Below are 12979 nucleotides of genomic sequence, written 5' to 3'. Positions count from 1 at the left end.
TTTATAACCTATTTGTAGTCTCGATCCTTACCTCAACCATTGAACAAATAACAGTATCTTGCAAGTCTAAAACATCTCATTTTCTCTTTTTTTTAGATTAAATAATTATATTCCACTTAGATGAGGCTATGTTGTAGTACAAAGAAACCTGGAATTTTAGAGTTTGAACACATACAAGTTTATATACCCAGAAAAATGAGAAGGTGATAGAGTTAAATAATTTTTTTTTTTTCTAACAATGAAACAAGGATGGAAGGAAAGCCATATATATGGTTGGAATGGATCCACAGAGGAGAAGAAAATGTGTGGTCATGAGCAAATTAACGTATGATGGTTAATGAATGTTAGGATGATGGATACACAAAAATGAGGAATGTGGTTAAAATTCTTCATCTTCCAAAACGAGAAGTCACTTTATCATGTATAAAAAACTAGCTGCATAAGCACATGACTTAACATGGTAAACATCAGAAGAAACATCTAAAATTGCTACAAGTGTTATTTCTGGGAGATGGGTGTAGGAGGAGGGATTGGTTCCGCGGAGTGGGGCAGGAAACTTCTTACATTTCAGTATAAGCTGGGAATGCTGTTTAAACTATGTGCATGTATTACTTTGGAAAAGATAAAGAATAATTTTAAAAAGCCCCAAGATACACATCCGGTGAATGATCTACACCTGTAGCCATGCTTTCCAAAGTGTGATGGTCTTCCCGGGGGGGGTACTCAGTCATCAGGCAATGAATTCAAGGATTGCTGCTCTGTCCTCTACCCTCTTTCCCTTTTCACTTGAAACGACTGTGGGGGGGGGGGGGGGGGTGGGTGTTGAGGGTATTAGTTTCAAGCATTAGTTTCAAGCAAGTTTCAAGTTTGACTCTTATGAAATTAGAGGTTATTAGATGCACAAAGTCTAATATGGAAGACGATTTAGAGGCCAGGGTAGGGTGCGATTAAGGGAATAGAGTTTAAGAAAACTCTAATGGAAGAGAGATGGTTCTCTCAGTAGGCAGACTGAGTAAACAAATAGAAAACTCCACAAACCACAGCTCACGTGCCATTTCGTGAGGAAGTTTTCAGATGCCTTAGCAGCCTGTCCTTACACAGTAGATGCCTATTTAATTGGAATAATGGAAATTTGGAATTCCCATTGGAATTCCCATGTCCTATATCCAGAAGTATTGCACATAGCAAGCATCTGACATTGTACTCTGCTTCCAGACTCAGTCTCATAACTGCTTGTTTTCATAGACTTTTTCTTTCTTTTTGTACCTTCTTTTCATTTAAAAATATCACCACCACCACAACAGAGCCATAAATAAATGATCATCTTTCACTCAGGTAAGACTAGATGGAATGGTTTTAAATTGAATCTGGTGGGGAGGGATTCAGACAATACTAAAAAAAATTTGGGGCGCCTGGGTGGCTCAGTCAATTGAGTATCCAACTTCGGCTCAGGTCATGATCTCACGGTTCATGAGTTCGAGCCCCACATCAGGCTCTGTGCTGACAGCTCAGAGCCTGGAGCCTGCTTCAGATACTGTGTTTCCCTCTCTCTCTGCTTCTCCCCTGCTCATGCTCTCTCTCTCTCCCTCTCTCTCAAAAATAAATAACGATAAAAAAAAATTTCATGATGGAAAAATTATTTTGAAACAGACTAGTTTCTCATTGGTTTCATTTAGCTTCGGTTGGGATAGAAATAGACTAATTTTTACAATTCTCAAGTTTAGCATTCATTAGAAACAAGAGAGCTTGTTAAAACACTTTCTGGAGCCCCACCCTCAGACATTCTGGTTCAGCAAGTTTCTTGGAGATTCTAGCAAGTTTCCAGGTGATGAGGATGCCCCTAGCCTGGGCTCATACTTTGAGAACCTCTGGATTGATTCTTTGATGGTTTCTGAAATCCCCTACTCACAATATCCCTTATTGTTTTAGAAAATGGCACACTGGGTGAATACCTAAGAACCTCTGCTGGGGTCAACCGCTCCATATTTTCACACAGATGTACTGATACTATTTCTTTCCGTAAAAACTTTGCTTTGGGGACAGCTGGTAGAGTGTGTGAGGTCTTCACTGAAAGCTGCCTCCAGAATGCCCTTCATCGACTGCCTTGCTTTCTTCCTAAAATCTTTTCCTAGGAGGGCATAGAGGAAGGGATTAAAGCAACTATTGGCCGACGCGAGAGCGATGCACACGTGGTCCCAAGACAGCAGAGCTTCTCCAAGGGGAGTTTCTGGGTCAAAAAACAATGATAGGACCCCAACAATGTGGTATGGAGCCCAGCAGATGCAGAAGACAATCACCACAGCCATGGCCACTTTCAAGGTTTTGATCCGAGTCTTGGTGAAGCGGCCCCGTCGCATGCGGAAGATAATGAGGCTGTAACAGGCCACCATGACAAAAGAGGGCAGAAGGAAACCTACCACTAGTCTGGTGATGGTTACTGCCCCCCGGGGGGTTAGTACTTGATTGTTATATGAAAACTGGCCTAAATAATCACCCTGGAAATCTTGGAATAGCTCATACAAGTCTGAGGAATTGCTGGAAGAGTCAGAGTAAAGCTCTAAATCGAGTGGGTTAGCTCTGTGATCTTCAATGGGAAACCCACTGGGGACTATAGGTGAGACTTCATTCGCAGGCTTAAATAAGTTATCATATGGAGGTTGACTAGATAAATTAGCTGGATCTATAGGGAGTGACTGTCGAGAAGGTCTTTGAAATGTTTGAGAATGGAAGATAGTGGTGGCTGTCCAAGGCAGATCATTGGTTCGTTCAGAGAAAGACTGCAGCCTTGCATCCATTTCTCCAGGCAGCTGAACGATGGAGTTGTCAAGAGATCCATTTTCCAGTAGATCAATGGTGAAGTCTGAATAATCTAATGAGCCGTAGAAGCCAAGATCATAGCCACACATATCATGGTTGCCTACAGTGAATGTTTCCCGGTACATGAACACAGGTATGCACATTACAAAAGCCATCACCCATATACATCCACAGATAGTGAAGGCTGTCCCCACATTGCGGTGATTCTGGCACCAGATTGGCTTGAGTACCAAAAGGCAACGATCCAGGCTAATGACAGTCAGCAGGAAGACACTGGCAAACATGTTGAGGACAATGATGGAGGGGATGAGCTTACAGAGGAGCCAGCCATAGGGCCAGTGTCCTTGGAGAGCCAAGTGAGCCAGGGAGAAGGGCAAGGAGAGGCAACAGAGGAAGTCCGCCAGCGTGAGATGGAGAAACCAAACTGTGTTCACTGTCCGCTGCATCTTTAGGCCAGCCACCCACAGCACCAGCCCGTTGCCTGGCAATCCCAGTAAGAAGGTGAGGCTGAGAATGACCATGGAGAGAATTATTTGGGGTTCATACCAGGGCTGTGAGGGTAGGTCAGTTGAATTGGTCTCAGCAGAGAAAGACTCCATTGCTGAACTTCTAGAAAAATATAAACAAAAATATTAAAACTACTGTTTTAAAAAAGCATATGCTTGGGGCGCCTGGGTGGCTCAGTCGGTTAAGCGTCCGACTTCGGCTCAGGTCATGATCTCACGGTCTGTGAGTTCGAGCCCCGAGTCAGGCTCTGTGCTGACAGCTCAGAGCCTGGAGCCTGTTTCAGTCTGTGTCTCCCTCTCTTTCTGACTCTCCCCCGTTCATGCTCTGTCTCTCCCTGTCTCAAAAATAAATAAAATGTTAAAAAAGCATATGCTTGGGATTATAACATTCCCCCATTATGAACTACAAAAGTCCTCACACTGTTTTAGTTTGTGTTCTTTCTTAATTTTTTTTTTTTTTTTTGAGAGAGAGCACGCATACGAGGGTCAGGGGGGCAGGGGAGAGCGAGAGAATCTTAAGTGGGCTTCATGCTCTGAGTGGAGCCCAACATGGGGCTTGATCCCATGACCCTGGGATCATGACCTGAGCCGAAATCAAGAATTGGATGCTCGGCCTACCGAGCCACCCAGACCCCCCTAGTTTGTATTCCTTGACTTCACACTGGACCACACAAAAACATCTGTGACAATTAGAATCTACTGTATCAATTTAATTTTTTTTTTAACGTTTATTTATTTTTGAGACAGAGAGAGACAGAGCATGAACGGGGGAGGGTCAGAGAGAGGGAGACACAGAATCCGAAACAGGCTCCAAGCTGTCAGCACAGAGCCCGACACAGAACTTGAACCTACAAACCATGAGATCGTGACCTGAGCCGAAGTCAGACGCTCTACTGACTGAGCCACCAGGCGCCCCAACAAACAATAACTTCTAGACCAGAGGTTCCCAGCTTTATATCCATGAAAGGGCTTTGTGAAGCTCCATCACCACGTCAAATGTGAAGCTCCATCACCACGTTAAGATTTTAACTTAGCATATTCTCATTTCTTTGAGGGTTGAAGTTCCATCCATTCCCTCTACCAGATCTTTGAAGGACTCACCGCCACAAAAAAGGTGCAGTGGATTCAGTTATGTCTTTAGATACCTCATCTTTCCCTTTTTGCTTTCAAATTTCTCAAGAGTTGTTTACCCTCTCTGCATTGATTTCCTCCTCACCCATCATTTCTGTCTTGTTTGTTAGTTTTTTTAATGTATAATCATAAATATGCATACATATATACACATATGTATTTTTGAGAAAAAAAATTTTAATATGCACGGAATGATCTAATTTTGTCAAATTTTGATTAACAAAAAATATGCACACATATATACACATATGTATATGTATATGTGTATATATGTATGCATTTTTTTCTCAAAAAAATTTTTTAATGTTTATTTTTGAGAGAGAGAGAGAGAGAGGCAGAGTGTGAGTGGGGGGGCAGGGAGCGGAGAGAGAGGGAGACACAGAATCAGAAGCAGGCTCCAGGCTCTAAGCTGTCAGCACAGAGCCGGATGTGGGTCTCAAACCCAAGAACTGTGAGATCGTGACCTGAGCTGAAGTCGGAAGCTTGACTGACTGAGCCACCCAAGGCGCCCCCCCCCCCCCCCCCCCCCCCCCCCCCCAGTTTTTAAAATTGTGTTAAAATACTCATAATGCAAAATCTACCATTGTAACCACTTTTTTAAAGATTAACATTTTTTTTAAGTTTATTTATTTGCAGAGAGAGAGAGAGAGAGAGAGAGTGGGGGAGGGGTAGAGAGAGAGGAAGAGAGAAAATCCGAAGCAGGCTCCATGCTGTGAGTGCCGAGCCCGACTTAGGCTCATCCCTATGAACGTGAGATGATGGCCCAAGCTGAAATCAAGAGTTAGACACGCAATCAACTGAGCCATCTAGGTGCCCCTGTTTAACCATTTTTTTTTAATTTTTTTTTTTTAACGTTTATTTATTTTTGAGACAGAGAGAGACAGAGCATGAATGGGGGAGGGGCAGAGAGAGAGGGAGGCACAGAATCGGAAGCAGGCTCCAGGCTCTGAGCCATCAGCCCAGAGCCCGACGCGGGGCTCGAACTCACGGACCGCGAGATCGTGACCTGAGCTGAAGTCGGATGCTTAACCGACTGAGCCACCCAGGCGCCCCAACCATTTTTAAGTATAAAGTTCAGCAGCGTGGAGTATATTCACATTATTGTGCAATCACTCTCTAGAACTTTTTCATCTAGTAAAACTGAAACTCTACACCCATTAGACAACAATTCCCCACTTCCCTCTTCCCCCAGACCCTGGCAAAACACCATTCTACTTTCTGTTACTATGTATTTGACTACTGGGCATTTGTCTTTTGGTGTCTGGTTTATTTCACTCAGCATGATGTTCTCAAGGCTGATCCATGTTGTAGCATGTGTCAGAATTTCTTTCCTTTTCAAGGCTAAATAATATTCCATTTTATGTAAACACCACATTTTATTTATCCATTCATCTCTTGATGTGAAGTGCTCTCACCTTTTCGCTGTTGTGAATAATGTTGCTATCAACTGGCATGCATATTGTTTTATAAACTGCTTTCTTTTTTTTTCAGCTAGTCTCCATATCATACAGTAAGACTGTACCTTAAGGAATGTTTAGTCTTTAGCCAGTGTTTTTCCAATCATTCCCAAAATACCTTCGATAGCTGATTTGTCCACAGTTATGGCCAATCTAGGATCACACTTTGCATTAGGACGAGAGGTTTGAATTGAGAGAGAGAGAGTACATGCGTGTGCACGCGAGTGGGGGAGGGGCAGGGAGAGTGGGAGAAGGTGAGAGAGAACTGTCAGCACAGAACTCAATGTGGGGCTCGAACTCACGAACCGTGAGATCATAACCTGAGCCAAAAACAAGAGCTGGTTAACTGACTGAGCCACCCCGGTGTCCCAGGATGTTATGTTTCACAAGTCTCTTTTTTTTAGCAGTTTCTCTTTTTCAAGGAGACTAGCTTGTTTCAGGGTCTGTTGTTCCCACCATTCATTTTTTACCTTTTCTAATTTGTCTTCTGCCCCATCGCTATGCTAAAATTACATATAAATAACAAATCCAGGCGGGCCTGGGTGGCTCAGTCGGTTGAGCATCCAATTCTTGATTTCGACTCAGATCATGATCCCAGGGTTGTGGGATTGAGCTCTGCGTAGGGCTCCGAGCTGAGTGTGGAACCTGCTTAAAGTTCCCTCTTTCTCTCTCACTCTGCCCCTCCCTCCACATAAAGAATGAAAGAAAGAAAGAAAGAAAGAAAGAAAGAAAGAAAGAACAAATCGCAACATCTTATTCTGTTTTCATCCACCAGTCCATTCTCTTGACCTCTGTGACATTACTCTCCCTTAATTCTGAAGACTCATAAATGTACCCTATCTTACGGCTTTCCTGAACAACTCACTATGCTGGCTCATGTTGTTTACTTCTGTCTGGAATTATACCCTTAACCTTAACCTCCTCCGTCTTGCATCCTTAATCTCTATCTGTTGAAATCCTAGGCATTCTTCAAAAACAAGCTCAAATATTATTCTTCCTTGAAACCTTCTCTTACAGTCTCAAACAGAAATTAATTCTTCAGCCTCTTAAATTTGTGCGTGTATGCGTGTATGTTGAATCTCCTTTCATATTATCTGTGCAATGATACATTTTGTCTTGTATTATAATTATTATCGTGGCTGTCTTATCTATTATGCTGGCCTTAAATCTCATGATGGTAAAGATGAACCCTCTTCCTAAGTACTCATTCTACAGAATTTAGCACAATGCCTTATATGATGACCTAAAGGTCAAAAATTACTTCAGTGGATGGATGTTCATTTGGGGGTTTACTTTTTTTTTTTTCCAACTAAATTTAAAATTCTTATTCATATCCATTAACCCATTAAAGACGCTGTCTCTTCTAACTTCCCTTTGGTTTTCCAGTTCCCGGTTCTTACTGGCTGCAATAGCATTTTATGTTTCCTTTCATAGAGTCCCAAAATAATTTTGTGGCTTCGGAGTCATTCTGCTGACTTAACCAGATGTTTTCATAGGGCCTTCCATGATTAGCAGAAGTTAAAATAACTGAGTCAACAAAATAATAAAAAAGAAGAAGTGATTCTCATTCCCCTCTCTGTAGCCTTACCCACACAATATTCAAGTCCCATCAGGAGCCCTTCCTTCCCTGCTGTGCACGGCAGGTACCCTGGTCTGGGGTCCTACTCCAACACACATATTAATGCGGAGATCCATAAAATATTGAGAGAAGGGTGGAATCAGAGAAAGCTAGGGCTCAAGGGAAACTTAGTAATCATCTTTCCTTGTCTCTAGTTTTATTTTGCAGTTTTTGACGCTGACACTCAGCAAATTAGCTGACTTTCACACATTCACAACTAGGAGGGTTCTGAGATTTTAGGACCAATGCCTTTCACACCAATACTCCTTTTACTAGAGAAAATCACAGAACTAAAAAGTCTTTGGTATTGCTAATAAAGGGAAAGGTATGGAGAACTGCACCAACTGAAATAATAAAGACTGAAAAGAGGGGCGGCTGGGTGGCTCAGCCGGTGAAATGTCCGACTTTGGCTCGGGTCATGATCTCATGGTTCGTGGATTCCAGTCCCGCATCGGGCTCTGTGCTGACAGCTTGGAGCCTGGAGCCTGCTTCGGATTCTGTGACTCCCTCTCTCTCTGCCCCTCCCCTGCTCTTTTTCTCTCTCTGTCTCTCAGAAATGAATAAACATTAAAAAAAAAAAAAAAGTATTTCAGAACAAGATAACTTTTTACATTTCTCCAAGTGCTTTGACTGAAAAATACCTCTGCATTTAAGATTGGTAGAGCTCCTTTCTTTCTTTCCTTTCTTCTTTTTAATTTTCAATACTGAATTGGCTGAAAGTATTTAAAAAGATAAAGGAAATCCTGAAGCTAAAAGTCAATTATGATAGGGAGAGAAAGCAGATTCCAGAATCAAATACTAGTGATAGGATGACAGTCGGTAACAATAAGGAATAAGCCAAAGAATAAAAGAAAAAAAAGAGAAAGTGGAATGAAAAAAAAAAAATATATATATATACATAAAGAAAAAATAGGTCACTGATTTGAGAAACAAAACCATTGATTTGGAAAGCTGGAATCATAGTTCAAAAAGAGAAAGATAGCCAATTTAAGAGAGAAAAAATTGTATGAAAATTCACTATTAGTTCTAGAATGAAACTATAAGAAGAAAAATAAATAGAATGTGGGATATTTAGAGAAAGAGAGGTGGATGTGGGGATAAAACAAAAGCAATACAAGCTGGGGAAGGAATGGGGGGGGGGGGAGGGAGAGGATAACGACCCTCAAACCATTATCCGTAACAAGGAAAACAAGCACCAGGGACCAGGTGGATGTAAGCTTTTCTTACCAAAAACCTGAGAGGGTAGATGAAGGTTTCAGCACCAGCCTGGAGGTCCCCACACGTCCAGTCTGGTCTTCACTCTTACCCACAATCAAGTTATGAAGTATATTTAGGAAACTTGCTGAACCATTCCTCTTTCCCCTCTCTCTTCGTTTTTGATGACGATAGACGGAATTCCTCACTTTTGACTCCTATTTGACTTTGGAGGATGAGTTTCAAAGTGAGTCATGTATGAATGTCTCAGATAAGGAGAGTAAAAGAACGGAAGTGGGAGGGCATACTTCTCAGATGATTTCTGTGGGACAGAATACGGCTAAAGAGGGAAGTACTTCTGTAATCAGCTTCTTGCTTTGTAGGTTTGGGCTTGTGCTTTAGAAACGCACTAAAATGGCCCTGCCATCTGTGAGGGTGGAGGTGAGGAGTAGTTGGGACGAACGCCCCGCACGGCATCCCTTAACGCTCTCAAACAGCATCCCTTAAATGCTTAACATGTGGAAAGAAGCAAGCCATACCGAAGTTAGATTGAGCTATGCCCTAATCTTGAGAGATTCACAATCTGGTAGGAATACGCACCCATACACTACAAAACTGTAATACAACCCAGACTATAACGGCAGAGATACCAGTAGAAGTAGAATAGTAGAAAATAACAGGGAAGGGTATATTTAGTCTGGGGCAATCCTGGAAAGTCTTAAGGTAGAAGTAAGAGCTGGGCAGGTCCTTAAAGACTTCTATAGACACCAGAAGCCGGCATGCTGTTTAGAGTGTGTAAATGGAGCAAAAGGAGAGAGGCAGGGGGGGCGTGGGAGAGTGCTTCCGGTATTGGGAATGGGCAGAAGAGTCCGTCAATTGGATCGTTTCATCAGGAAGGAATGCAGAAGATTGAAGCGGGACCTCGCGCAATGATTCCTGCTTGAAGTATACACTGGAAAGAATTCTCGCTCACGTTATTCCTTTACGCATATGCATGTGAAATAAAGTTCATTTGGGTCAAATGTATTTGAACACTCTTGCCTATGGTAAAGGCTTCAGTCCATATTAATCAACTTATTGTCCAAACCGTATCTGCTCCTCCTCCTGTTTGCAGAGAAATCACCATGGAATTTAATTAATTAATTAATTAATTAAATAAGTAATTAATGTATTTATGTATATTTGAGAGAGAGCACGCACGAGCGGGGCAGAAGAGCGGAAGCAGAAGGAAAGAGAGAACCTCAAGCAGGCTCCACGCTCAGCACGGAACCCAACTCCGGCTTGGTCCCACAACCCTGGGATTGTGAGCTAAACCGAAGTCAAGAGTCAGACGCTTAACTGACTGAGCCACCTAGGTGCCCCATAACACGTATCTTTTAAATGGTGGTTTCAGGGATGCCTGGCTGGCTCAGTGGATAGAGCATGCAACTCTTGATCTTGGGGTTGTGAATTCAAGCCCCATGTTGGGTATAGAGATTACTTAAAAATCAAATCTTTAAGAAATAAAAATAAAAAGGTAGTTTCATTTTTTTTTAATTATTATTTTTTTTATTTTTGAGACAGAGAGAGACAGAGCATGAACGGGGGAGGGGCAGAGAGAGAGGGAGACACAGAATCGGAAGCAGGCTCCAGGCTCTGAGCCATCAGCCCCGAGCCCGACGTGGGGCTCGAACTCACAGACCGCGAGATTGTGACCTGAGCTGAAGTCGGACGCTCAACCGACTGAGCCACCCAGGCGCCCCTAAAAAGGTAGTTTCAAACAAAGATGGGATCATAATTTCCATGTGATTTTATGACCTGCTTTTTTGCTTAACAATATAGCAGAACATATTTCCATGTTAGTGCATGTAATTCTATTAATTATATTGTTTTTTGATCTAGTATTTGGAAACGTTGAATAATGAAGGTATTCAGAAAGCACAAATACTAAGCATACAACAGATAGTATTATCACAAGTGTATGTATGTATATATACATATATATATGTGTGTATGTGTATATACACACACACATATATACTTAAGATAATTCATTCCCATGACAAAAAAAACAAAAAACAAAACAAAAAAAACCCTCTAAATATAGAAGGATTAAAATGGAAACCAAAATTTCCAGAACATCCAGTTATCCTATATTCACTCCCTAGTGGTAATCTCTTTCATTTATATAAGTGCAATTTCATTGCACATGTGTCTTATTCTGCTTTTTCTATTTATCTTTTCGTATCAGGACATAGTAATCCACATCATGCTTTTTAATTTGCTCCATATTATCCCAGTTAATCAATTATTCCTCTGTTGATGGATATTCTGTTTTTATGAAATTTTATTTTATTATTGTTTTAAAGGAGTATTTTAATTTTTTTTAACGTTTATTTATTTTTGAGACAGAGAGAGACAGAGCATGAATGGGGGAGGGTCAGAGAGAGAGGGAGACACAGAATCCGAAACAGGCTCCAGGCTCTGAGCTGTCAGCACACAGCCCCATGCGGGGCTTGAACTCACAGAGTGTGAGATCATGACCTGAGCCGAAGTCGGACGCTTAACCGACTGAGCCACCCAGGCGCCCCATGAAATTTTAAAGCGGTTATAAACAATGCTCCAACGAATACTCTTTTATTTTACACATCTATGAATATTTCTGTAGAATAGGTTACCAGAGTTATAATTGTTAAAGCTGAGTTTGTGCATTTACATTTTTGAAAGATATATAATTTCCCATTAAAGAGATTCCATCAATTTACACTCCCACCAACAGTGGTGAGAGTTTTTTTTTTTCCATTTGCAAAAGGTGAGGTCTTTATCATTAAGTTCAGTATCAAACACTACCCTGTTCCTACTATAGACACTATGCTTTTGCACTAGGTGAAACAGAAGCAAGGAGAGAGTTACGTAATTATTACATACTAAGGGCTGCTAGGAGATTCCCAATTTGCCCTGTAAACATGGAAGAGAGAAAGGCTAATTCTTGAAGCAAAGAGAAAGATGATGCCCTGAAAAAGGTAGCACTTGAGCTGAACTTTAAAGATGGGTAGAAATGTTATAGGTGCCAGTAGCGTAGAAAAAAATAATTTGTCTGTCTTACTTCCCTACTAGACCATGACTTTGTTTCTATCTCCAGTACCTGCTACGTGCTTGGTATAACATATGTTTGGGGCACCAACGAATGAAGGAAGGAATAGTTGAAAAGGATGTTGACTTTTAATTTTTTAAATATTTATTTGTTATCTTTGAAAGAGAGCGAGAGTTCGCGTGTACACACGCGAGCCGGGGAAGGGCAGAGAGAGAATCCCAAGCAGTCTCCACACTGTCAATGCAGAACCTGATGTGGGGCTCAAACCCGCGAACTGTGAGATCACGACCTGAGCAGAAATCAAGAGTCGGATGCTCAACCGACTGAGCCACCTAGGCACCCCTCGACTCCTGCCTTTCTAAAGATTATAAAGCAATTAAAACCAATTAGAGAACTTCCAGTTGTATTCCTTAGATTTTCAGATCGGGAAGAAAATTACTGAAAACATCTTGTAAATAGTACTCCTGTTTTTGGATGATGTCTGTCCCTTCTTATAACATGTCTGTCCCTTACCACATGGTTCTTGTGGTATAATGTGGAAAATTTGGGGAGATTTATGCGGTGATCTTCTGTTTTGTTTCTTTTACATATCTGATTATAAACATGTAAGCAGAGATTAGATGCATTCTTTAGAAAGAATGAAGTTTTGAATGTATATTTCAAAGTCAGTCATATTAAAACCTTCTATGAGCTGCTGATAATTCTACGTCTTCGGTGATGGCAATTTGTACTCACCTGGCCAAATTGAACATTTTGGAGTCATAGAATCTCTAGCCTGTTTTGTCTGAGAGAATTAAAAATCAAAATACAACAAAGTTTCTGTCCTTAAGGACTTTGATGAAAACAGTTTGAATCCCAGCTCTGCCACTTAATTATGTGACTGTACAGAAATGATTTAAACTCTGTGATTTCATTTCCTCACCTGCAAAACAGGGATTGTGTCAGGTTTTATCTATCGAGACTTAAGCCCATTCCCATCCTTCCTTATGATCTCTCTGTTGGAAGCCTGGGAACCACATTCTATAGACCTTCTCTCGGGTGGAGTTCTGGATAGGCTCTGCCGGAGGGGCATGCTCGTGTGCTAATGGACGGTGAAAAGTGAAGGGAATCAGATTTAATTCTGGAACTTAGTTTGTTCGCAACGACTGCAAGTCTATTTTATTATTTATTTATTTACGTATTT

The 12979-nt window shown here is 41.4% G+C and overlaps 1 protein-coding gene across 1 annotated transcript; it reads right to left on the bottom strand.

The window, feature by feature from the left end:
* Positions 1-801: 801 nt before the first annotated feature.
* On the bottom strand, positions 802-9114 carry C3AR1 (complement C3a receptor 1). The gene is made up of 2 exons (XM_049625046.1): positions 8757-9114; positions 802-3426 (listed from the first exon to the last, which is right to left on the bottom strand). Exon 2 carries the CDS (start codon positions 3414-3416, stop codon positions 1989-1991), a length of 1428 nt encoding a protein of 475 aa, XP_049481003.1. The 5' UTR covers positions 3417-3426; positions 8757-9114; the 3' UTR covers positions 802-1988.
* Positions 9115-12979: the final 3865 nt, after the last annotated feature.

The sequence above is a fragment of the Panthera uncia genome, chromosome B4 (assembly GCF_023721935.1).
Source record: "Panthera uncia isolate 11264 chromosome B4, Puncia_PCG_1.0, whole genome shotgun sequence".
NCBI classification, from domain to species: Eukaryota; Metazoa; Chordata; class Mammalia; order Carnivora; family Felidae; genus Panthera; species Panthera uncia.
This window is presented reverse-complemented; position numbering and strand designations above follow the sequence as displayed.